Source organism: Echiichthys vipera (assembly GCF_963691815.1).
Source record: "Echiichthys vipera genome assembly, chromosome: 11".
NCBI classification, from domain to species: domain Eukaryota; kingdom Metazoa; phylum Chordata; class Actinopteri; order Perciformes; family Trachinidae; genus Echiichthys; species Echiichthys vipera.
In genome coordinates, this window is record NC_139836.1 from 9982992 (window position 1) to 10010421 (window position 27430).

Consider the following 27430-nt stretch of genomic DNA (forward strand, 5'->3'; position numbering starts at 1 on the left):
TGTGTTCTATACATTCTGTTTTATTGACCTCTGGTCCAATACATTACTTTGTAAAATACAGAGGCTATAAAAAATATCTGTTCACTAGTTCAGCATTAATGACTCCTATATTTGTATATATTCATAAATAATTTCATACATAGATAAATAGATATTCTGTGTGTGGATTATAAACTTTCATAAAAGCATTGTTTCTTTTTTTTTTCAGTATACAGGAGTGCCTATAAATGCTGAAATGCTCAAGGGCTGCAGTCTGACCCTAATGTCCGGTAGACTGGGTGAAAGGCAGAGAGTTTACATGCGGATTGGCGCTGGTGGTACGTGCCAGTGTCCCCTCTGACCGTGCCAGTCTCTAGCTCCGCTGGCACTCGTTCTTACTGCAGGTGGCCTGCCGTTCAATCTGCCATGTGCCCTCCTCGTATGTGCAGTAGCAGATTGTACACTCATCAATCTTCACCTCCCGGCCGGCTGGTATCACTGCTGTATCCGCATAGCAATTTGGCCCTGTAGGGGGTACAAGAAAAACAGGGTACGGTTATTATAGAGCGAAACCAGCTCTATAATATGTTTCAAAATGGAATCTCAAATTGGCCTTATATATTTTTAATGTGTGTCTTTTGTGTCGTCAGCATCATGTCACATTATCGAGGTCAGACTCCGAACACTGAAAATGCATGGTGTGCTTTGCTCCTGTGATTAACAATGCTGTGGGAACTGTGCGCTGGTCAAACTAGATAATATGTCAGTTAATGCTTCATTGCTCAAATTATGATCTGAGTAATGATTCAGACAGAGACCAGGAAGAAATAGAAGTGTAGTGTAGAAAGATATCTCAAATTCACTGAGGTTGCTCTCGCCTTTGTGTCTTTTCTGCTATTAGACCCACCAAGGACAAGTTCAATGTGGAAAAAAACTGAACACAATCCAAAGTCACATTTCTTTGTGCTGCTCGAAGGATCCCAATCAGTTTGAAATTCCATAAATTCACAGCCAGCTTTGTCAGTTCGGACGCAGGTGAATTATGAAATAGCCTACAACAATCTGTAAAGTATGCTCTTCTGTGAAGAGAAATGTATAAGTAAATACAACTGTTGATAACCAAAGGAAATACCCTGTGAATGAATGCGTTGACCCAGACTGACAGTAGCCTATTATCGCAAATATTTTATTTCACATTCACCAAGTGCCAGGGGACACATTTTCCTTCATGTGCACCTCATAACCTGTGCCACAACCAACATATGGATTCTTCTAACTTATGAATATGACATAGTTAGTTGAGATAAGGTGAGACAAAAAGAAAGAATACATCCTTTCTTTTACAAAGGAAAAGTTCAGTTCATAAACAATAAAACACATTCTATACCCCAGTAACACACCGTCTTTGCTTTCTTTTTATGCTGCGAGGTGACCAGTGCTAGCTTAAGGTGGCTAATATTAGCTTATGTCAGCATTACTGACATTACTGATAAAGCGTGTTTCTGGCTAATTAAAGATAGCTGGTTGCTAACAGAGAACAGGTTAAAAGGGTTGGTACCCTTGCTACTGACTTGTGTATTCTAGATTTATCTCATCTCTGATAGCTTGTGTTAGCCTAATGACTAACAAATAGCCCTAGCTAGTTAGCTGCATCATTCATTACAATGAGTGCCAGGGTTTTTTTTTGTGACTCTGCATGTTAAGTTTGCTAAACGTGTATGCGTAACAACTGTGGTTATTTTAAGAACGCCTTTATTTTGCTTTGGTTATTACCATTACACAGAGCACAGAGCACACTTCAGGCTCATTCTTATATTTCCAATGTGCATTTTGTATTTCCCAAGAGATTAAATATGTTTCTAGCCATAATCATAGCTACTGTAAGCTAAAGTTTACTATTGCTCTTGCTAATAAAATACTGCATATATTATAACAAAAAAGATTCCATGCATTTTATATTGTTATTTTGTGGTTATAATAAGACGAGGTTTTGATAATGTTTCTGTTTTAGTATAAGAACTATAAGCTGAAGTAGGTCAATGCTTTGTATAGTACAGATATTCATTTAGGTATATGAGCATATTGGCCTACAAGATATGAGAGGATATGAGAAGAATTACCGAGACACATATTTCTGCTTTCCATAAAGATGGATGAAAAGAAAACAACCTCTATACAAAAATAAATTGTGGAACGAAGGCCAATGGGACACAAGCTAGTTCCAAAGTAGGACAGGTATTGTTTTAACACTACTTTCAGGTGCCATATCTGTTGCAATAACCGCATACCCGTATGGAGTTCAGTGCTGTTAGTCATCTTATCTTATTCCTGCAGTCAAAGAAGAGAATGAACACAAGAGACCAGATGCGCTGCCCTTTATTTCATTTCTGTCAGTGGAAAATGGGCCCTCACGTCAGAGCTTTCATTGATTGTTTCCCATTATAATATTACTGTATACACAGAAAAAAATACATAAGACAGGATTTCCCTCAGATAAAATCATTTTTATTATTACGAAAATGACTTTTTGACTGGGGTCCCTTTTAAAGGCCGAATTAGATCCTGACATTTTCCCCTCCCATCTGCCATGAATCATCCATTCCCATTGCGTCTGCTTGTCAATATAGCTTTTCCATTGGCCATCATTACCATGCTCTTCAGACCACTGAGTGACCACTCATGGTTTATGCAGGGGAGCGTTCTCCCATCAGGAAACAAATGCATCCCTGGATTCCAGTGATTACGCTGAATTCTTAAGGACCCAATTCAAATGATTATCTCTTCCATTGTCTTGTTATGGGACTCAGGCATTTAACCCAAGTTTTTTATTTATTTATTCAGACTCATAAATTTGATTCTATTTTAGATGCACACATGACAGGTATTCAGTGGTCTTTTGTTCAACACCCCTTAGACACAAGTAAAGCAGAGATCTTGCTGCCTTCCTCCGTATGTGACTACAAGGTTGGAATGCAAAGAGTGGGAATTATGCATAAAAACCAAATTAAGGACTGTTACGCAGTGCTTTAATATAGTTCTGAAGTGCACCCCAAGGGACTGTTCTTTTTTATTATTTCGCAGGAAATTGGATCTCACTAATGAAAATTGGGATGTTGTACGTAGTAGTTGTTAAGAACTGAGCTGCGTAAGAGAAAAAAAACTATCACTGGAGCCTGGCAGATGTGTCTCCCTTCTACCTGTCAACAACAAGTCTACAAAAGATCCACTTGCTAAGCTGACAATACTAAGCATAAATGTCCTCCATGTCTCCCCAATACTACCTTCTTTAGTGTGATGAGAGGAATTTTGTCTAGTGAAAGTGCCTCTGTCCTCAACCATTGGCTGAAAAAAAGAGCTCATAAATCATCCATTATCTCTCAAGCCGCACTGCAAAATATAAACACTGCGGGAATTGCTTCCATAACAGCAGGTATAGCATAACAATGGCTATTTCCCTTAGACTAACAAGGTCTTGAGCCACTCTGTTGTATAATTAAGATGCTGATAAATGGGGAGTCTTTCAGCTGCAGCCACTGCGTTTCATTGGACGGCAGCACCCAGAAGGAGTGTGCTGGCACATCAATCAATGTGAACAGTTTGCAGAGGCCTGTCAAAATGTCAACCCTAACACATTTATAAATCTTCAGATGAACACGCACACACACTATCTGAATAACAACTCATCCTGTGGCCCAGGCTGCTGTCTCTACTGATTCATCATCATTAGCGCCATTTAGAACACAATGTCTCGAATAAAAGACGCATATGTCAAGGATAGGTTAGGAGAGAAAAATGTGAAAAAACAGTCATACACATTACAAAACAAATCAAAAGTACGTCCTCCTGGAGCTGGGATTAAACCACAGCCTGTCAGCCAATCATTCACAGTAGCATGACACTCATTTGTGTTAATTAATGCATGGATTTGGCGCCACTCGGCTTACTCATTTATGTCACCCTATTATTCTGCCTTTCATATAACACCCACCTGTTTGTCATTGCTTCAGTAATGTAATATATCCCCGTCTCTCCATCACGCTGTCTTTCTCTGCCTATCACTCAGTGTGGATTTTTTTTTTAGGAACGTCAGGCTTCACATGAGATTTTCAACAAGAAGCAGAGACAAATGGACTGTGCATGTGCATGTACAGTTGGAGCCAAACTGTCACTATGGCGTGTTAGAAGTTGGCATGGGCAGCGTGTAAAAAACATGGCCATTAGCACCTGTGGCTTTGGGCTCCGTAGCAATGCCAGATAATGGACAGGGAAACGAGGACGCATCCCCATCATCACACCCCTTCATTCTAAAATGTAAAAAGAACCTGCAGAGCTCCATTATAAGGTAATGGAAAGAGAAAAATAGCAGAAATCACTCATCGTAATGCATTTCTTGAGTACATTTGCATTATAAATGCAGGATATAAATGACCTTGCTTTGTAAAGACAGAAAGTGGGAGAACTTAGCAGGGAGAGACTATGATTTAACAACAATATGAATAATTTCTTCCTGAGATGCTGCATGAAACAGGTTCAGATGTTTAAATATGAACCGCTTCGCATCAAAGACAGTGCGTTTTTGAGGAAATGCCACCTCATGTGAATGTTTGTTTGCATATGTTGTCTCCCGCAACTGTGCCCACTGATAATCTTTGTGGCTGAACAGCCCCACTGAACACAAGTGGCACGACTGTCCCGACCGATGTCCTTCACAGGGACGGAGTCACGAGCGCTGCAGCAATAACAGCGGCGCCCAGGTGACAGACTTTACTGAGAGATCATAAACAATTTATTTAAGCTTCGATGTCAATCTCGGTGATCTTTTGGTTTACCGGTACTTATGTTACTTTCCACTTTTTCATTGTGAATTTGGAAGTCACATTAAGAGTACCTTTTTTGTTCAGAAGAAATAAACCCGAAACTATCAGGCCAAAGCTCAAAACCTCTCAGTGATACAACAGAACTCTAATTGTTAGGACATAATGTGACTAACCATTATCTTCATTATAGTGACCTTTCTCTGTTGCAATAATAACTCTCAAGTCCAGACATGGGAAATTACCTTTAGATAACATAATATATCCGCGTGATGAAAGAATTCAACCAAAGCCTTTTTCAAATTCATTAAATGATACAAAATGTTCCACTCTCCCATCCCATTCCATTTATCTAAAAAAACAAAAGATGCGTAATTAAAACTAAGTTTCAGTTATTATTCCTGATTGCTGGATTTACTACTCCACGTATTACTTACTACTTATGTTTGTTGTACACTGAAGTAACTTTTTTTAAAATAAGCAGTAATTGTAGTGTAAATGAAATGTTTGCTAAAGCCTCTTTATTTGGTTCAGGGAAATTTACGCTCCAGCAACTGCAGTAATTTGCATTAGACAGGGTTACGCTTGCCAAACTCATCAGGTATTCCTCATCCCTCATTTCTTTTCCCTTGTAAAAGAAAAGCATACTGTTTGAAAATGGAAACATTGAAGCATTGTCTTAGAACAAACAACATTTGCATTACACTTTGTACTTATATTACTGTACTATAAACTTTTATCTGTCTTCTGTGGAGCACCAGCTGGAGAAAATACAGCCCCAGTTTTTTTTTACATCTTCTACAGAGAGATGTTTGGCTGACTGTGGCGCAATGTTCTCAACATGATGAATTCATAAAGTCTGTGACATTTGATTGTGTGGTCAGTCATTGTGTACTAATGTATGTAAACCAAACGGTGGTTACTATATGTGCAGATTGCAGTTATATTATTTTAAATTAAAACTCTGATTAATAGGGGATGGGTTGCCGATGGGTGAAATATTAAATCATTCATGAGAAAAATATTATTCTCTAAAATGTGAACATAACAGAGAGCATAACTGCTGTCTTTTGCTGAACTTTATACATTATTTTAGAAGCTAAACCCACCTCGCTGGCAGCAACAATCATTTCTGCCGATTAATGCACGTACCCCTTAAGGCTTCAAATCGCCGCGGGGTTGACCGACATTGAGAGTGTCACTTACATCCCATTGTAGTGACGTCCTGTTGTGTTCTTAAATCCCCTAATGTAGCACAAGCAGACTGTCACTGGCAGATTGTTGTTATGACCTCGACATTTCCGACTGCACCTGAAGGCAGCTTCATTTCACAGAGAAGGAGAGAAAGAAAAGAGACGGAGGGACTGAGCGACTATGCTGTCGCAGGATTCAATCAGCTGTTACACAAACTCTCGGGCGTTCAGTGCTTGTTTTTTTTTAGTTAGTTTGTTAGTTTTTAAATACTTTCTCTTTCTCTTCTCTTGTTTAATCTGGGAAACCACCTCAAAACAGACTGTGGTATCCACCGCAGTGTGACGTCGGGTTACGTTTTCTCCAGAAGTTGAGTCTATCAGCTTTACACTGCAGCCCACTGTGGGGGGTTTCTGCGCTCAACCTGTCGGGAACTGTATCCACCTCACGGTGAAATGCTACTACTGAATCTAATAAAACCTTGATGATGCTCCATGTTCAAAAACTATGGACTTTAGATCATTTTAAATAGTAGCTTTGCCTTAAAAAAAAACATTTTTACCGCATGGGTGCAATTCTCAGCAGGGATGCAAAACTTACCAGAAGGACAGACATTGAACTGTTTCTCGAGGTCATTTAACTAGTTCAAGAGAAAATGGCAATTGTTGTTAGTTGTTATGGTGACAACACACATCAGTGGCGCTGTAAAGTGTGTCACACTCACTAGTTTGAGAACTCCGGCAGGTTGAACGTCAGAGGTCGCCGGCTCGAAATAAGGAGCCTGCTAATATTAGAGGTTGAATACGGAGAATGAGCATCGTCATCTAGTGTCTCAAGATCGTAGTAGCAACAACAAAATATGATTCCAGCAGTTGGGTTGCCAGGTTTGTTGCCGAGTGTGTCAAGCGATCAGCGCCATGTTAAGTGATGAATCAAACCTTAGCCAGTCTGAGGGAAGTCTTTATTTGAGTGGTGTGGAATCGGTTAGCTAGCTCTCATCTCAAAATGATTCTTTGTTTCTGTAGCCGAACAACAGGCAACCCTGGCAACCTGTAATGCCCAACGCTATTGGCTGGTACAATGGAAACAGAACGTGACTGAAAGTCATTGTCAAACCTGTCAAAAAAATGTTTACGTATTATTTCAGCAAAGGAGGGTATATAAGAACATCATAGCCTAGCTCCTTTCAGGAATACGTAGCTTGTTTTTTTAAACAACAAAGTGCCTGCACTATTAGAATGCAGTAATCAGTCAGCGGGTACTTGTATTTATCATGTGCGATATGGCCAAAATCTTCTATCCGGACATAGGTCATTTTATATCTAACGATATATATCACTATAAAGCATGTTTTCTGGTAATTCAATACATAAATAGTCTATATGAAATAATCAATCAAGTGAAACATATTGAAGTAAAAAATGTAGAAAGTATTCTCTCATTTTTTTACAACTTTAGTGCAAAATGACCATAAAGTCGTGCAAGGATCAGAACATAAATCATCGTCCAAATACAGTAGATAGAAAACTGAAACAATAGACATTTTTATATGGTTCTGACGATACACATCATCATATTGCTCAGCCCTAACCCGATTTCTCTGTGCTCATGTAAACACCGTATTCTGAATCTGATCGGGATTGGGAAAAAACCTCATTAACAGGTTTTTCATGTCCATGTAAACACATACCATGGATTTATGTGAAAGATTGACAGCCATAGCAACCATAACTAAGGGAAACAGGGCTTAGTGAACAGTCAATTAGAAAGCAGCATTCATTTCTGCATTTATTGAGTAGCTGTTTGACACTATTCCTTTTCTGTGTTGTCAGGATGAGAAGGAGGCTTCTTCATATTGACAAACCACGGCATTTCACATTCATTAACAACTTCTCTTGCAATCGTGTTTTTTTTTTTAATCTATCCCTATAAATAAAAGAATCTGACACATCTTTAAAGGCCCTCTATGAATCATACCTCTCTTAATTTAAATGAGTCTCTATCCCTCTTGGCAACCAAGCTACCACGTCTCGTGTTGCTCTATTTGAAGGGATTTTGGCTCAGGTTCAGGCTGTTTATCACATCCCCCCCAGATTAGTGTTGACCCTAATGTCTGAGTCTTGAAGAGCCCCACTTGTTTCCTCACACGTTGCCAAGGCGATACCCTGCAAGAGCAAAGGACAAGAGGGAGGGAGCCGAGCCACCGCGGCCGAGGTGCTGTGGCGAGAGGCTTCTCCTTCATAGATTTTTTTTCCCCTAAGCATTCTTCAAAAGCAGATACTGCAGGCGAGACACACACTTGGCTTAGAATTTACTACAAACACTTCAACTGCAGAAGTAAAAAATAACTCTTCGAATCGTAAAAATAAAACAGGAAAAAAAGAACTAAAGTAGAGAGAGCATGTTTCCCTCTTTCACTTGTATTAATGATGAGGTGTTTTTTGCATGAATCAATATTGTTTAATTAAACTTTATGGCGGCGAGCGAGAGATAGTCACAAACTTTAGAGGGTATGAAACCGTTTAATTGCAACGTGTTCCAGTGCTTTGAGATAATGAGTAAAAAATGATGAGAACCTGCCTCCATTCACAGCTGTTCTTTGATATTCATGAACAACTGTCTGGGGTGGATGTTAGCGATACCTCTCACTTTCATCTTCCTCCCCTGGCTCTTCCCCAAGTGTCTCCTTGCATACAGGCTGAATGACACATCTGAGACAGGGTGCTCTGCCATAAGCATTGATTGTGCATGCCTGAAAAGGCCAAGATAATGTGTGTGCATATTTGATGAACGTACCACACACTGAAATACTTCATTGTGATTTATATCAATAGTGAAAAAGAAGAGGGAACGGCTGTTAGCTGAGAAATGAGGGTAAAAGACAGCGTGACTTGTTGAATGAGAAACCAAATCTGAGTTCTTTTTTCTTTACACATCTGATGTCTCAATTTTTCACCTCATTTGTTTCATTTTTCTGTGCTTTTTATACCGTCTTATGCTTGCTCTTAAATTCTATGACATTGTTTTTTTATCTTTTCTAGAGGCATTCCACATCTGGATGAGTATTTAATTCTCTCCCATTAATGGGCTGAGCTTTGATGTGGCACTTCGGATGCATCGGGGTTTCCTGGGAGGTCTTAACATCTGTTTACAGTTCAAACACCATCTGCAGACGAGACAAACAACACCACCTGAGCGGGAACTCTCTAACAACCTCCAATAACCTTATTTTACATCATCAGTATTTCATCATGGAGCGAGCACTGCTCCGCTGTCTCGTATTGAGTGCTGCATGATCAACGGGGACGAGATGGGAGTTGACAATCAATGATCCTCATCATTTAATTCAAGATGTCTGTAATACCTGGCAAAGAAGCCTTCCGAATAAAAGACAAAGTGAAATCCAATGTGCAATCGTTACAAGCTGAAGGAAGATCAGTGTAATTTAGAGGGAAGTCTCATCTCTGTTTATGTCTGATTCATGTATCTTGCCGTTTTTTAATAAGGTATCCCCAATGTAGTGCGTTTTATTAACATGTTGTTTATTATGTCAAAGGTGACAAGTCTAGCGTGAAATTATCTCCAAATGCAAATGAAAGGATGTGAAAATTAAGTATTCAAAAGAACCTATGTCTGATGCATTATTTTCCGTACAGAGCCCTCTATTTACTCCAGTGGATGGTGACATTGCGCAGAGTCTGACACTTAGAAAGATGTTTGGTGATTGTGGAGAGTGTTTACACTTCCTGTTTACACTGTGCCAACCCCATCAGGCCTGTTCATTAAATCACAGCCAAAATCATGCCCTGCCCAATAAAAGGTTGTTTGACACATTCTGCTACGGCGATACTAAACTCTGTTTAATTAGCAGCTCTGATATTCACAGCTATCCTGAATATGTGAAAACACCAGCAGGAGGCACAGAAAAGGATGTGAAAAGGATCGGCACAAACCTAAAAGTATATTTATTTTTAACATACAAATGTCACCTGCTGCTGCTTTAAAACACTGGAGTCTGGCTGCTGCGTAAATGAGGCATAAATGCTGCCAAAGGCTATTTCTGCATCTTCATAAATATCACCTTGTTCCTGTGGATTACTCTAAAAGTGTGTGGGACCGAGCTGACAGGGTGTGTGAACGATGTAGGAACAGAATTCTAATTTTACCAAAGTGCCGTACAGTATGTGATGGATGCGACTAGGTTAAAGGGGCACTCCAGCGATTCACTTCTATAGATTTGGGGGCTCATAGGAGACAGAAAATAGTTTCAAAAACGAATGGTCTGTTCTTTTCTTTTTGCAGAACAAGGAGCACATTTTGGAAGAGTTACATTATAAAAATATGGGCTTCTGCTGTTTTCAAGGGAAGTTCTTTTGTGCTTAGACAACGTAAGGTGACTTTTGATACAAAATCAGGGGTAAAATTGTGAATTTACCTGCAGCTCCCAAGATGCATTTCTGCCAGAAATATACAATCTGGAGCTTAAATTATTTTACTTTTACAGTCAAGATTTCAATTATTTCAACAACTATGGTGCCATGGTTTGTCAAAGAAAAAGCCTCTGCCTTGATTTTTCTCCATGGCAACAAAGGCCAAGACTCAAGGGTATATGAAATAATTCCTACTGAGGTCCATAACATAAATCTATAGCACTGATGAATCATTCCTGAGACTTCTGTGTTTCTATGTTCAGGAACATTGAGGATGCCATTAAAAGTCCCAATACACCAGAACATGTTTACATGCTTTTTCTTATACTGTCTGTCTGAGTATACCTGTATTCACCCTCTGTCTGAAACAGAGCTCCTGTCTCTTTAAGACCCCCTTTTAAACCCAGTCTGCTCTGATTGGTCACTGTCACCGGGGCTCTACATCTGTGCTCTCAGCATCTCTGCACCGTCACTGCAGCCGAGGGAAGGACTGTAACAGCACCGTAGCAGCACTTTCTATCCAACCCATTTTATTTATAAAGCACAATTTCAAATAAACACAAAGGTTTCCAAAGTGCCATACGGAAAACCAAAAACCAAAAAACAGAATAAAAAGACAAAATACTAAAGAAAAAATAGAAAAATAAATAAAATATCTATTTAAAGTATAGCTGTGACATCACACACTGTACGTAAGTCTTCTTCAACCTGGTCCGGTGCACAGTTTGTGAATACTCCTAGACCTGCTTTTGAAAATCTCACTTTTTACAACATGGAACCTTTAAAAGGAAGATTTGAAAGGGGCCTTTGCAGTGGGGCTACGTACTTCCATAACCAGCAGCAAAACCCACTTCACAACTGCATTAAAAACACTCTTTGTCTGAATAAAGCCCAAATATTTCGAACTCCACAGGCCCAATTTATAGTGGAGGTTTAGAAAAGCTCCTCCAAAGACATTATACAAATGTTTACGCATGCTGAGTAGTTCTTGTGATAAGTAAACTGGTCTCTTTGTGTAAAATCAGTATAGTGCCACTTTAACCACAAAAAGTATTTCTCATTCAGACTGTGACGGGGTTAGTTGTGGTCAGGTAACATGGCGTGTTTATTGAATGGTAATGTGTGGTAATCTTATGGTAATTGGGACTAATGCCATCTTAAAACTGAAAATCCTTATCGGATGAATGAGCCCGTGGATTTGGTGGGACTTTCGAATACAGATGCACGCTCTCTCTTCAGTCTGCCACATCTATGCATATACTGAACTGTTTCCACATCTGTCTCCTGGACAGATGTGTGCCTGCGGACATAACAAAGCAAATCCAATGGGCATTTCACAGGGGAAAATATGGAGCGCTGCCCAAACTCTGCACAAAGCACTTTCAGCATGATCAATATGTGCATATCTAAAAAGTGGGTGAACGGGGGAAAAAAGTGAACAAAGGACCATAATGTATTCCCCGAGATTACAACAGGCAAATATTAATAGAGTGAGTAACGCTGCATGACTACCAATGTTTTCAACTAATTTTCTTTGGAGGTTGTGAGACAGCCTTTTAATTTGAGAGGGAGACCTCTGATTGATAGCGAATCATGAAAATTCATTACTGTACATGCAAACGCTTATCTATAATGTTTTATGACTCCAAATAATACATATATTACCCTCATGTGATATTCTGAATGCGATTATAATTAACTTTAGATGGTAGTTATATGCTGATGGTGTTTGTGGAAATTATGTTTATGATCTTCTTGATATATTATTTGTCTCTTTTGAGGATTAACCTTGTTTTTGTGAATGCGTCTGCACAATCTGTTATTTCTAATTCTCTCGTGTTCATCATTTAATGTGTAAATGCTCAGCTTCAACAAACACCATGAAAATCAAAATATCTTGCCTGCTTTACTCAAAAATCATGAGCAGTAGTGTCATCTAATGAGCTGCTCATACGGATCAAGCATCTTATGTGGAGCTTACTGTCTAGCTTGTCTCTCTCACAGAATTTTCTCTCCATGCAGATTGCTTGCTCTTGTTTATAGCAGACATCATGCGCCACTTTAAGATTCCAAGTCAGAGATACATATCGCAAGTCATCATTCTTTTTGCTGAAGGAAGCAATGTTGCTGACATTGCCATGTTGCATTAGAGTCACACCAAGAAAACAAGGGGGCATAATGTAGGACATGCTGTCTGGAATCATCTGAAACAACTTCACATAATCGACTCTGAACCATAGAATTCTTTCTTCTCAGACGGGCCAAAGCTCTCAAACCAACAGGATCATAAACCAACAACCCCTAGCAGTGAAAAATATAAGCAGACCTTAAATCTCTGTACCTGACAGTAGCGACGGATTTGGAACACAGCCTCCCTCAGATACACTGAGTAATTATAAGAAATTAAGACTGAAATTGCCACACAAGCAGATGTTTTACACAAAGGCAATTACTGTTTAAACACATGGCTTGGCTTCACTAAAACAGATCTCATTACTTTGAAAATGTGATATGGCCAGAGAGTGCAAACACTGCAGTGCAGCATGCTGCATGCTTTGCGTCAGCAAAATGAGCATCATGCTACCTTGCCCTCATAACTCCTGTTTAGGTGCCCTTGAGCAAAAACGTTTGACACTAGTCAGCTCTGAGTGTAGCTACGCAGCGACCACCACTGCTGTAGTAGACTGGCTGTACTGGAATGAAGTGTGCACTGCAGTGGTGTTGAAAGAAAGAAATGGTCTCTGCTCACCAGTCTTGCAGATGGGACAGCACTGATCCGGCTCGTACTCTGGGTCCACACACTCAGTCTGAGGGCAAGCTGCCACAGAGCACAACACCTCTCCACTTGGCTCACATCGGCACTTCTCACATGGAGACACCTGGATGGCAAGAGGAGAAATAGTAATTAACACCCGACCGTATAAATAGTTCACACACACATTCACAAAGACAACAAAGAAACTTCTCCTTTTAATTAATTTCTTGTTATCTTTATCTCTGGCTCTTTGTTCGTCTCAATGTCTGTCTCTCTTTTTAGACCGCTCTGTTGCTCTACAGCTATCTGCACTCTCACACACACACATGCACACAAATACAAAAATACTCCTGCCTGTCTGGCTTGTTTAATACAGTGTGCATTCAATGTCACCACACTACATCTGCAGGGAAGTACCATGCTTCTCAGAGGAGTTGAGAATTGAACTTCACTATCCAATCAGGGGATATGGAGAAATCAATAGCAATGCGAAACAAAAGAAAGATGCATCCAATTTTCTCAGTACGTGAACAGAAACATTAGAAATGCTGGGTTATCCAAGCATTCCTGGATGTCTGGAAATAGAAAAAATGTGAATTACATCCGGTTCCTACATTCCCTGTGAAAGGCTTCATTTAGCATCTTCTTGTATGAAGGCATACACCTTTAATCTTTACAAAAGAGCAAACGTAAATTCCACCGGCGTTGCTGTAGATTGCAGAGGCTTGCGCCTCCGCATGGCACTTCACTGTGAAAAATGGAGCGAGGCGGCACTTTAGTACAATGCCCAAGAACTTAGCAATCAAGCATAAAACCTGCCTGTTGCGTTTCAAAGCGACCCCCGAACCCCCATCCCCCACCCCCACTGCACAGCAAAAAAGTTGCTGTGTGCCCGAGTGAAAGTAGAGCTTTCTCTAGATCTCCCTCAGCAGAGACTTGACTTAGAGCTAACGGTTACACCCTAAGGAAGAGGAGGCCTCAACCTCCTGCTGAAATACTCGCCAACATAAAGAGAATCATTAGGCGCGGGTAAATGCAGACCCAACATCACATGCAGTCTTGGGTCGAGCCTTTCAAAGAAGTGTCAGAAGATAAAACATTAAGGATCTTGCTAATGTGTCTCTTCACAAACACCCACATGCAGCAACCTGCTCTGCAGAGTTGTAACATTACTATAACTGTAACTCTATCATGCATAACAACAAACTGGAAATGGAAACACTCTGCTGAAGCAGGCATTGCTAAACTCAGCCCCCGGTATTATTCAGGCGTTGTGTGAGGGGAAAAAAAGACAAGTGCTGACCTTTGCCATTATAAATCTGCCTGCTCGAGTACGTGCTGTGAGACAAGGTAACTAGTTTCTTAGCATCTGTTATAAACTCCATTGAACAGCCAGGAGTGTTCTGTCGGCACTTCTTTCAAGTTTGAACATGTCAGAAATGAGTGAATGCAGTTAATGGGCTCACCTTAAACTCTTCCAGCGAGGCGTAGATCTTGCCCCGAAACTCGCAGTAGTTCTTTTTCTCCTTGCACAGTGGGCAGCATTGACTAGTGTCCACCTTAATGCAGCGAGGGTGAACTTTGGGACATTCTGGCTTGGTGCACAGAGGGCCTTCATCTGTGCAGAGGCAAGGGCACGTAGATGGGCCCGGGGTGAACTGCTCACCGATGGCGAACACAAAGCCGCTCTCATCCATACAGCCTTTCCCCCTGTAGTCTGGGTAGGCGTACTCGTCGATGGCATCCAGGGAGAGAGTGACGTCACTGGTGGGGCCCTCGTCTATTTGATTTAGGCTGTTCTGTTCTGTCCACGGCTCCTGGGACTTCCCGCCCTTAGACCCCCGTTTCTGGGAGCTGAGGTTCGTGCTGGCACGGCTCACAGCAGTCCTGTTGGGGCCTAAAGCATTGATTTCCTCTGGCCGCTGCTGAGCTGCGTATCCCAGCGGCTCCTCGGGGACCTGCTCGTCCTGATGTTTTTCCTCCCTGGCTTGGGTCAACACTCTTTCCAGACGTTCTCGACTTGCCGGTAAGGTCGCTATAGGATTACATTGAGCGCCGCTCATCAGGAACCCCAGAACAAAAAGAACTTCTGCTGTCATGGCAACGGAGTGCAGCATCTCTCCCCACCACCAGCGAGGTGGGAAAACACCTTGGCTCACATAACACACTTCACATCTCAGGTGTGAGCCAGTCCATCTGGAAAAGAAAATTAAACTGGGGTTATGCGCTCAGTATTTTGTCACATTTTATCCCAGGTGTGGGGTTTGTTTCATTTAGCCTCAGAACAGTGCAAGAAATGCAAGCGGCTTCAGAGCACTGCTCCATCATTTTAAGCAAACACCCCGCTGAGTGTGATGCAAGTCTGTTGAATCAGTGAATTGGATCATCAGGAGAGGGAGTATTCATAGGGCTGTGTTAGAAAATCAATACTGCTTCGTACTGTAACACTTCCCTGCATCAATCACTCTCAGCAGTGACAGAGTAAAAGGAAAATGGCCAAAGGAGGACCTGAATCTAACACTCTGAAACTCCTGCTCCTCTTATGGAACAAAGAATAGGGATCAATGTCTGCTTTTTTTTAATGAATCACAGTCAACTGTACAAAAGCAGAAAAATTGATTTGAAAATAGAACATAATTCCAGTCTGGAAATATGAATCAACTAAAGCTGACAGAAGTGGCCATATCAATTTCAAAATACAGCCATATCTTTTGCAAAGTGTCTCATGTGCATCGAAACTTTCTCTAAAAAAGCCCACTTTATATCCCTGGATTGCTTTAATCAAAAGTAAAAGCACATCACTTTCTTTAGTTTTCAGCACTATGAGGAGTCAATATACAACCGATCAAGGCGAAATTCGTGCAGAGACTGCACATTTTGGAAAAGCTGCAGTCAATGTGTTTGTTTTCGTCTCTTGCTTAACTTGATTTACTGCAGCATCTTGAAATTCAAATGCCTGCTATGATGCTTTGCTGCGCTCAGTGGCCTACTTCCATTCATTTCCTCCTCACCAAATGTTCGGTCGCATTGCTGAGCTCCGTTTGCAGTGGTGTTGACATTTACGGCTTATTTTGAAAGGGGAGATAACTCCATATTGACTGACTATACAATTAAATGTAAAGTCCTGTCTGTGCTTGTTTAGTTCACCATATTGATTAACTCAAAGAACACAGCTAATTTCCAACAGAGCGATTAAGAGCCCTAAACAGGAGCTGAAGAGCAACTAAGCATTGTACAATCTGTAGGCAAATACACCCTTGTGGTAATACATGAGGAAAAATAATCTTGGGACAGCCAGTTGCATTAATTTATCCCAGAGAAAAGCCAAAGTCTCTCTATATGTTTTAAGACATGCATTTTGATATTTATGAATTCTGATCCAGTCTGATGGGAAAAAGGGCTGAAATTGACTGCCGGCACACCAGTGGTATTTGTGCCATGTTTTATCTGAATTGCTATGTTTGAGGCAGAATCCTTGGAGCTGCTGTGGAACGGAGAGGAAGCTTAACGAGGTGCATACCGATAACACTGTTGCAGCTGAGAGAGAGAGAGAGATGAGCCCAGGCCTCATTAGTAAAAGGACTTCATTTGGCTTTTCTGGGCCTCACCTCTCCACCTTAACAGCTGTTACAAGCTGTCACACTGCAGCTGCTGCTGCTGCTGTGCTCTCCGTCAGGACTGAGCACTAGGTAGACCTCAGGCTTGTTGTCAACTGAGCACTAGTCTGGCTTACCGGATGAACAGTATTGGGATAAAGCCTGACATCCATCACATATCTCAAACGTCGGATGCTAGTCGTTCTTCTCCCCTTCTGCTCTTCTCTCAGCTATCGGGCTTAACGCCACCCTACACCATTGTGAGTGCATTTTTCCCCCTTATCCAAGAATGATAAACCAGTGTAGCCAAAGTACTGGTCTGGCTTTGCAAAGACAAACTGGGCACAAACTAGCTAGTGCATCACAGTATCTTATTCCTAGGCTGTCGTCAGATGTAGTTTTATCACTGTTAGATCCCATAAAAAACACCAAAGCCAGCCATAAATTGATCTTGTTGTTATATTCAAAGCCTAATTTAGCTAACTCCTCTGTGCCATAGAGCTCCACTGAAGTTCAAAAACACATCAATGAGCCACACTATTTATGCATGTTATTCCACTTGCCATAGGCTTTATTCAGTAGTGTAGTCTATTCTCAGTACTTTATGTAAAAGCTGGTGGTGGCTGTGCAACTTTGCCAGTTCATGACTATTTTTTTTAGCTCAGCACAAATGTATCACATTCAATTGTATCAAAATATCCCTTGTCTGAACATTAAACATCTATATTAAAATTGTACTATGAGAGTTGTGACTATAGACTTAGAAATGGACGTAGCATCTCCGCCGAGATGCGTTCTCTCAACTTGATCCGATCGTCCTCGTCTAGTCACCATCTTTCAGTCAGACTTTGCCCCCTTCTCATTTCCTCTTACCAAAAAAGGACATTGATGTGACGTTAGGGGGGAGGGAGATACATCCATCTGAGGCTAGCTCTCAATTAAAAGGCTGCGCCCCTAAATATTCAAAAAGTTTAACCTCCAATAAAATAAAAACTAGCCTGCTGCAAAAAATCCCCCCTCCACGGTGTTGTCATGGAGATATGACCTAAACATACATTTTTGTACTAGGCCTTAAACAGGTTTAATTATGGTATAAAAAGCACCTGTTTTACATGGGGGTTAATAAGAAATTGCTCTCTTAAGAAACCTGTCCACCCGGTGAACTGCAATTTTTGGCACTTATTGGATCAACCAGGAAGTCGCTGTGGTGGGGCTTGGTTGTAATGCATTCAACTTAACTAGGTTAAACATACAGCAGGATTCTGTTCCTATCAAGACAAGTATCAGCTGTAATTTGCTAACTAGCCAGTGGCAGTGGTGTTGGATGAGCTACATTAAATAGCCACTCACTTCGGCATCAAATGTCTATTAATCCATGGCTGACAATTCTCCCCCACAAATGCACTGTTTCATTCTGTTTGAGTAGCTTTTGCTTAATACTACTGTGTCCCACTGTTTTAAGAACATTCAGAGCCTTCTTGGAAAATATAAATGACTATATTTGTGAGTATTTAAATCACACATATCTTAACATCTTCAACAGTAATTAACAGGCTCTGGGCTAAGTGCCACACAGCATAGAGAAATTGAAAAGAACTGAGAAGCAGCCCTGCACATTGCTGGTTTTGGTTTTTCAGTGGCATGTGTTGACAGTGAGATAAATAAAGAAAAATCTTATTTCGATTATCTGGATCTGCAAATTAAAATGTGTGCTACATTCAGCCGAATGTGATCTTTAATACAAAGCTCATCTAATCTAAATGTCTAGTGAATTATGCACATAATGTGTACAGGCTAGATTGTCTAACAAATAAATCATTTTTACTAAAGCACCTATACTGTCAAGAATATATAGGATGCCTTTGTCGATACTTTTTCTTACCATTCCTGAGGTTCAAGTGATGGTAAACTTTCTAGTGTTGCATATAAGCCATTTGATGAAAGGTCATGGATTTGTCTTTGCCCTACAGCCCTGCAGAAACTTTCTTTTTTTTTTTTGCTTCAATGCTTTATCTTCAATGCTTGCAAAGCCTTTCTAGCTGGAAAGCAAAAACACAACTATGAACATAAAGATGCAATGCAGTCTCTGCTGCAGCAAAGGGTAGACGCTTGGGTTATGGACTATTACACAGACAAATTGTGAGTATTAATTGAGTGTAATGAGCACATAATATGTGGTCAACTGCAACCGTGGTTATGTGAAGTCTAATTTAGGATCAGAACCTGATGTTGAAACTCTCTGTTTTAACTTACAACAGACTTGGAAACTCTGCTGCACAGGTGTGACATGAAACAGTCCATGCTCTGGAACGCCTGGTTGCATCTGCAGCATACAAGAGTTTATGTAAGCCCACATCACTGAGTTCATTCACACTTCTGACATATTTGAACACCCACTTCAGAGCAAAAAAAATCAGCGCTGCAAATGGAAAAAAAACACTCTCCAATTAACACTTGTCAGCTTCAAATAATTATCTCTGGAAAACAAACACTTATTAACGCTGGAAAAATTAGCGGCATATTTTCGTCTTGAAGAACAGTCACCCTTTTGACCGCACAGAGCTGAGTGGATGTGGTTTCACTGTTTCTACATCTGTGCAAATATTGAAGTGGTCCAAGCTATTACAAAGTGATATGGAGTGCTAAAATAACCTTATATCAAAAAAGAAATACTGTGTATACACTAATGTATATATTGTTTATATAACAACAATTAAAACTGTGGTTAAAAATGCACTATAATAACAATAATAGACCTCCTCTTAGCTCTGCTGTTGTTTTAACCTAATGTTGTTTCTTCAACTGATTTCTGATTAATGATGCAAGCACAAGCTGTGAGACGTGAAGTATCCTCATCAACGGATTTGTATGATATCTTAAGAAATATGACGTTCTATTTAATGCAGTAAAACAGGTTTGTGTGATATCTGATGAACTATGATGGAAACAGGTTCATGTGGTATCTAACGATATATGACTTTCAATTTAACACCATAAAACAACCACCGGTGACCATAAAGCTTCAGTTTAGACAACAAGAGGTAACGGTTGAGATTAGAAAAAAGGTTGTGGTTTGGCTCGGTACTTCTGGGATGCAAACACTGGTCCCCCCGGTAAAAGTCCTGTGTTTTGGAACCAAAGCACCATCCCGGCCCTCCTCCCTACACAGATTTCAGCACTTTTACACCACGTCACCTGATTCCTTCTTTGCTCTGGATGTAATTTCTACAGTAATAAATGTGTTGATTACATACGGATTACAGTGTATCAACTTTTCATAGTTATATGTACAGTAAAGGGATACAACCTGAGAGACAGAGTGTGTGTGTGTGTGTGTGTATGTGTGTGTGTGTGTGTGTGTGTGTGTGTGTGTGTGTGTGTGAACTGGCAAATCCTAAAGTATAAAATATAGATCTTAAATATATGTATTAGTGAAACATCTGAGCTTATATCATCAAAGTTTAAATAAACTGAGTTTCTCCATCGAGCCAGTTGCAGTCAGTAGGAGCTCAGAGCAGAGATGTGAAAGTTGTCAGTTCAAACGTCAGACCTGACAGGTCGGACCGCAGGAAGACCTCTGTTGGAAACTCAACAGCAGAGAAAACTGCTATCATTTCCATGAAACATAACATTACACCATTAGAACTCTGGATCATCTAGGGGAGCAGTCTTCTTCAGCTAGAGATAAATAAACTAGCGTCAGTATTACAGATGTGCTTGCCACAATACGTGCATTATAAAGTGCCTTCTGTTTGGGGTCTACAGGTCTTTAACAGCCCTGGGGTTGGTCACTTTTATTGATACGTTTTTGTTGATTTTTCTGAAATCGTCAGTATATACAGACAGTCTGTAACGCAGTGTCAATGAATGTGGAACTGTTTAGCTGTAAAATAAGAACATTGGCTGCAATGTTAAAAAACGTGGCGCAGAAACTAAGCACCGCCCACTGGCCGTATCACAAACTCTCTCATTTTTCAGCAGTCACAGTGCAACAGTCTTTGACGCTGCGTCAGAGACTCCTCCGCTCTGTTTGGTTGTTTCCCTTCAGTTGTGGTGGAATCTTGCAGATGCCGTTAGAAGGATTGGGAGGAGGCAGAGGAACAAGATTCTTTTCACAGATTATCGGTCTCATGTAGTGCTGTCAGAGTAGAGTGACAGTGTTAGCAAACATGAAAAGGACTTCTTTTTTTAAAAGTTACCAGTTGCAGCTGTAATGCTGTTGACTTTTTATAATTCTATGAGAAATGCTAACAACCATGACTTTGAGCTAATAATGTGTTCCAGAAAAAAATCAAGTGTGCAAGCCAAGTTTATGGTGAGTGGAAGAGTTAGGAGACTTTTTGATATTGTATTTCAAAAAGATTCATTCATTTATTCATCTCCAACCGCTTGTCCCTATCGTGGTTGCGGGGGAGCTGGAGCCGATCCAGGCTGATATCGGGTGTGAGGCGGGGTCCACCCTGGACAGGACGCCAGTTTATCACAGGGCCCATAGAGACAAACAGAGACAGACAACCATTCACAGTCACATTCACACCCTAGAGTCATCAATGAACCTAACACCTGCATGTCTCTGGACTGTGTAAGGAAGCTGGAGAACCCGGAGAAAACCCACGCAGACACAAGAAGAACATGCAAACTCCACACAGAAGGGCCCCAGCCGGGATTCGAACAAGGAAACCTCTTGCTGTGAGGCAACGGTGCTTACCACTATACCCTGTGCCGCCTATTTCAAAAAGATATATCTATATATCTTTATATAGATATATATATAGATATATATAGATACATATAAAATAATATTTTTACTCCTCGAACAACGAGGTTATAAAGCCAATGCCAACAAAACACTTGGGCTAATACAACAAATATCTCAAATATTTGATTTTTACCAGGAAATATCATTTCAGATAAAGGGCAATATCCCTGTCTGTATAGATAAGCAGTATATAAAACCTGCAATTAAATGTCACACTGTGTTTTTGTGCTCTGTTTCAAACGCAGCAACCCCCCAAACAATCCCATCGATCTCCGGTTCAGATTCACATTTCTGGGGAAAACACTATCATTCACTTCAGCCTTAATCCAGGGTAACATCTGTGATAATTGCTGGTAAAAGGAGGCATACAATCCAGCTGTAGAGCTTTCTGAAGCCAGGAGTGGGATATCTGAGATAAAGGGAAACATGTTTTTAATGTCTGGCAGAGTCAGGTCTTATTCTGATGACGGTCTGGTCACTTTGACAGCTGATGTAATTACCTCAATTTATACACTGGAACTGAACTGGATTGTGTGCCAGCATTCAGTCCCTCTCTCTCTCTCTCTCTCTCTCTCTCTCTCTCTCTCTCTCTCTCTCTCTCTCTCTCTCTCTCTCTCTCTCTCTCTCTCTCTCTCTTTATCTATATATACTGGAGATCAAAATTAGAAAACCAATTAATACTTGATTTATTCTGAAATATTGTTTTTTTTTTTATATTGTTCCGAAATAGATGAAATATCTGCTGTGGCTATACCTATGTTGTACTAGCATGTTTTTTTGTTTTCTTAAAGATAATTTTTTTGGCAGAGAGACTGAGAGAGGGAGACATGCAGCAGTGAGCTACAGGTCGGAGTCAAACCCGTGGCCGCTCTAACTTCTAGCTGTACAATAGGCCCAACTCCTGCTGCAGAAAACATCCCCCAAACCATGACATTGCTGAAGTTCCATTTATTTGGGTCTGATGCAAACATTATGTTTGGTGTTGGACTGGGAACGACTGAACCCAACGTGTCTAAAGAAGTCAGTTGAGGAAGTGTCAGAGTCCAGATCTAAACCCCATAGAGAATATCTGGAAAATCCTTGGTAACAAAGTAATATCTAAGAAACCCACTACAGTTAGTGAACTGTGGAAGAGACTGAAGAAGAATGGACCAAGATCAAACCAGAGCAGTGTGAGAAACTAGTGATGCCCTGTGGACGCAGATGTGCTGAAGTCATTCAAAGCTGTGGCCTCTACACTTCCTGTTCATTTTTGAATCCTATAGAAGAAACCATTGTTGAAATCTTCTCTTCTGACACAATGGTTACAGTTCTCTAATTTTGCTCATTGTTTTTGTTTCACAAAATAAAGGTTTTTGTTGAAGTGCCCAGGTTTTCTCCAGGTAAATCTAAATGTTTCATATGTACACAGCCAACTCAATATTTGTGCATCATCCATATTTACAAAATCAATATCTGTTTTTATCTTACTAAAGAATATAGCGCAGGTCCATGAAAAACAAAAAGAAACTCATTTTCTATATCAGTCAAAAAGCACATTTCTTCTTCCAGACCAACATATCATCCAGTTTTAGCAAATACCAGCTCTCAGCCGGGCACATTAGATCGATTCTATACCACCCGCAAATAATCCTCAGTACCTTCTTCATATTGTATTATCCTAAATGTATACAGTTTTGGCTTATCATCCCCATATTTATATATAAATGATGTCCAATTGAAAGATACTGAAGTTCCAGTGTAAGTTGAGGTAATCACATGTGACTAGATGTCCTCAGAATAGGGCCGGACTCTGCCAAACATTAAAATGTGTTTCCCTTTCCCTTCAATATTCCAGTTCTGCCTTCAGAAAGCTCTACATCTGGACAGCAATTATCACATGAAGATGTTACCTTGGAATTGCAATGATACAACAGCATACAATTGTAATTATCTGCTATAAATTAATAATTTCTCAATAATAAAGTGGCATTCTCTTATTCTGCTCCCATATTAACATCGCAACATTAAATGCTTGCACTTTTTTAGCATTAACGATATTTCCACTTTCATCTGACATTTAAATGTTGCACTGACTTCCTGCAGCAGTGAGAATGAACTCAGTATTACCCTCAGTGTTCGCCAGCAGGAGCAGGCTCAGTCATTATCGTCACTGGAGATATAAATCTCCCTGTCAAAGGCCAAGGTTCTATTTACATCTCAGGCTATTAACCATGAACGGTTTGACCACAGAGGTGCAGCAACAATGATCAATCGAGCAGAGATTCAACCTGACCGTTCCTTCACGATGGTTCGGTTCAATGATGCTGACCATTTCATTGATTTATGACTCATAAATTATTGTCGTTTTCATTACCCAGCAGAGGCAATAAGGCCCATAAGTCCTGACACAACAACCTGAGCTTGGGGTGAAATTTGAGCTCTACCTTGACTAACAAGACATTGTTATTCATATAGGTTGAATTGGCAAGGCTTCAATAACACAAAGTGTGGCGGTTAAGATGTGTTAAGGTTGACCTGCCTCTCGCTTTCCTTTTCATGTCAATCAGAAAGGTTCCTTCCAGGGAGGTTGATAGCTGTTTCCCTCATACATCATTGCTATAAATAGGACCTCTCATCTCCAGGAATCTTTCCCCACACAGATGTTTTTGCCTGTTTGTTTATTACTAATTACCGTTTTGGTGTTAATAAGTGCAGCAGTGTTTAAAAGAATATTTGCAAATTTGCCTGAACATGGTGACCGGAAAATGAAACACATCACATCATCCTTCCTGTCTTGATTTCAGTTTAAGTGTACACTGTTTCAGACGGACGCTGAGGTTCTAAAACAAGCGAACATCACATCAGCATTGTCTGGATAAAATTCCTGCAATGTCTCCCTGTAAAATCAAACTGGATGTCATTGAGAGGAAAATCATCTCCTCGGGGCTGGAATTAACTCAGACAGACAATATGCCCTCGCCTCTGTGTGCAATTCATTTATTGCACATTACAGATCCCCGTACTTACACTGCTCCAACGGCCCAACGTGCCATCGAAGGCACACGGGGAACGCAACAATTTACTCTGAGGTCTACTTCAATTTATGACGAATCAGATCACGGGGGACGAGATGTGAAATGCTTAGACGGTGGTGGCTAGTGGGCCTGGGATCTGACAGAGCTGGGAAAGTATTGAATTAATGATGCAACGTTTGAAAACTCATTTTTATACAAATAAGCAGTGTGAAATGATGAAATCCAATTAGAGCAATAAGGCATGATCCAAGAGTATTAAGCCATCTGCCAGTGAGTACAGATTGCTGCAGGGCTGCTTAATTGAATTTTATCCTCTGACTGTAAATCTTACGAGTGACCCAAATCAAGAGAAAGTTTGCCTGAACGTGCAATGTTAAACCAACAGCCCCTGCAAAACTGTCATATAATCTTAAGATTATGCGAGGTGGAACAAGGTGAGAATTTGCTCATACACAAAGCCCTGCCATGGAAAGTCTGATCCTGAGGAGAGTGGAAATCAGCCTGATTTTTTTATTATTACTCAGACAGGAAAAGACAATGATGATGATGATGATGATGATGATGATGATGATGATGATGATGATGATGGTGATGGCAAGCAGCCTTTTTGACTTTCTTCTGTGTCAGAGATGAAGTGACATTTAAATAAAAATGTGAATAAATATCAATTCAGTGATCGAAAATAGAAAAAATAAGCAGCTCCCAGAATAGCATACATTATCATCATTCAACCACCTACTTTTACTGGACACAATTTATGAAATGATGAATATGCATAGCCTGTGTGTTTGGGCTCTCCTGTTAGAGACCGTGTAGCATGCAGAGCCTTTGTGCAGCCACTGAAATCCCTCTGATTCTTCTCCGAGCAGCCTCAGCCCTATTTACATGGAAATACCAGCACAGTTCACTAACACTCACACCTATGTAGCCTCTACAGGTGCAAGAGCCTTTCCCTGCAGGTTTGAACAATCTGCATCAGTTTCCCCCATCCAGCTCATTTGTGGGAGATGCAATACATTTTCCACGCCGACTTCATTGTAACTGAGTGAAATCTTTCTCAAATACATCCATTTCAAGAGAAAACAAAGCAAAGTAAGTTGGTGTAAATTAAGCGAATTAGACTAACATGCACAAAGAAATACAATTTTAAACAGCCGCATCCCCCGCACAGCACAGAGACATAATTCACCTGTGATCCTCGGAGTCTCTATCCGTCAGTGCGCTGGGTTGAGACGCAGCCTTCGGACTGTTGGACAGCGGAGACACGACAGCAACAAATGATCGGTGGTGAAGAGATGGGAACTGACGCTCGTTAAGCCAGTCAAATGCACAGTTTCCCCGGAGGATGCTCGCAGGTCATCGGCGTGTCGCGCTCAACTTTAGTCGGCACAGTGAGTGAAAGCGCTCCGTCTCCGGCGATCCGCAGCTGCAAGTGCCGCGCAGCTACTGAGGTCCCTGCTCTACACTGGCACTTTATTTCTCAGGGTGACAAAAAAAAAAGAAATAATTTAATAAATGGTCGCGTTCAGCCGGCCGACCGCTAGATGGGGCCGTTTAAAATGAGCGAGGAACAACAGGCAGTCAATTAGTGAGCCGTGGAGACACTACACAGGCCGGTTTATGAGGTTCACACACTGCGGTGATTAACCATTAACGGTAATTTGACACAGTTTGATCCCGGGGTAGGATCACGTGTTGCCCATTGAGAATAGACCATAGCGCATTAGGGGAGACCGGGGTTGGTTGGAACACTTTTGACTTTTCTGGCCGTATCTCAGAGCTCTTTTAAGACAGTGTGTTCAAAATGTGATACAAACTAGTTGAATGTGTCTGCCATTAAATGGTGCAGCTGTTTACTCTGAAACACAAGAGAAAATGCAGCAGTCTCCAAAAATAAAGACTGTCACAATTCACTGTATAGTTCAGGTTGGTTGTAACATCAACTTAAGATATTGAAGGCTTTTTAGTCAACACTTAAACAAGCTCTACTCCAAATACTGAAAAAGGTGGGTTAGGATCAGAGGGTACTAGAGCCCCCCCCCCCCCCCTGCTCTGCATCAAGTTAATTATTTATTTATTTTATTTAGTCATTGTTTTCATCCTATGATTGCAATTGTGTGGTCAATGAGTAGCTTATAATGCATGTTCTGCAATAAAAGTAACTAAAAGCAACAACTGCATTGAAATATTTATCTTATCTCTGTCTCGAGCTGAGCCGAGCTGCTTCCGAGGCCAGAAAAGCTGGTCTCGCGAGTTTACAGGTCTCGGACGAGATTGAGGGCGATTTTCGGAGTGCCCATCGGTTCCACATTCACACTCATTAAAAGGTTGCGCACGCAGCTTGCTGTGCTTTATGGACGAATACATGGGATCTCAGGACGATATTTCTATCGCCCCCAAACCACTCCCATAATCTCTCCCCAAGTCTCGCCCGTTGTGTTTCCGATGGTGACTGACAGCCTACGTGTGACCGGAAACTGAGACGATAGTAGTAGTAGTCATGAATAAGAAAATATATAAGCATGTGCAGAGCGAACCAGATGATTCATGGCTTGTTGCTGTTTGGAGAACCCCCTCTATTTTCTTATTTTGCTAGAATATGGACGTTAGAGTTAAATGGTCCCAATCTGGATACAGAATCCTAATATGCTGCCTATTCAGTTCAATATTGATTGCTGACCTGGCAGCTGAGGCTGATGAAAATATCGTGAAAATAAGTATTAAGTTTGACAAATACATATTTTTGACCCGATCATGGTGCTAAAAAGTCAGTCACCAGAGTCATTAGAATTCCTCCTCTGGGGACCATGAATGTCTTCATAAAATGTCAAAGTAATCCATCCAACAGTTATTGAGATAAAGATAGAAATTATAGAAAGTCATATGATG

The 27430-nt window shown here is 40.7% G+C and overlaps 1 protein-coding gene across 1 annotated transcript; it reads right to left on the reverse strand.

Annotated features, from left to right (window-relative positions):
* Nucleotides 1–352: 352 nt before the first annotated feature.
* Nucleotides 353–25861, reverse strand: vwc2 (von Willebrand factor C domain containing 2; the record flags this gene model as incomplete). The annotated part of the gene is made up of 4 exons (XM_083922606.1): nt 25731–25861; nt 14636–15365; nt 13164–13293; nt 353–504 (listed from the first exon to the last, which is right to left on the reverse strand). Exons 2-4 carry the CDS (start codon nt 15284–15286, stop codon nt 353–355), a joined length of 933 nt encoding a protein of 310 aa, XP_083778732.1. The 5' UTR covers nt 15287–15365; nt 25731–25861.
* Between the last annotated feature and the right edge of the window lie 1569 nt (nt 25862–27430).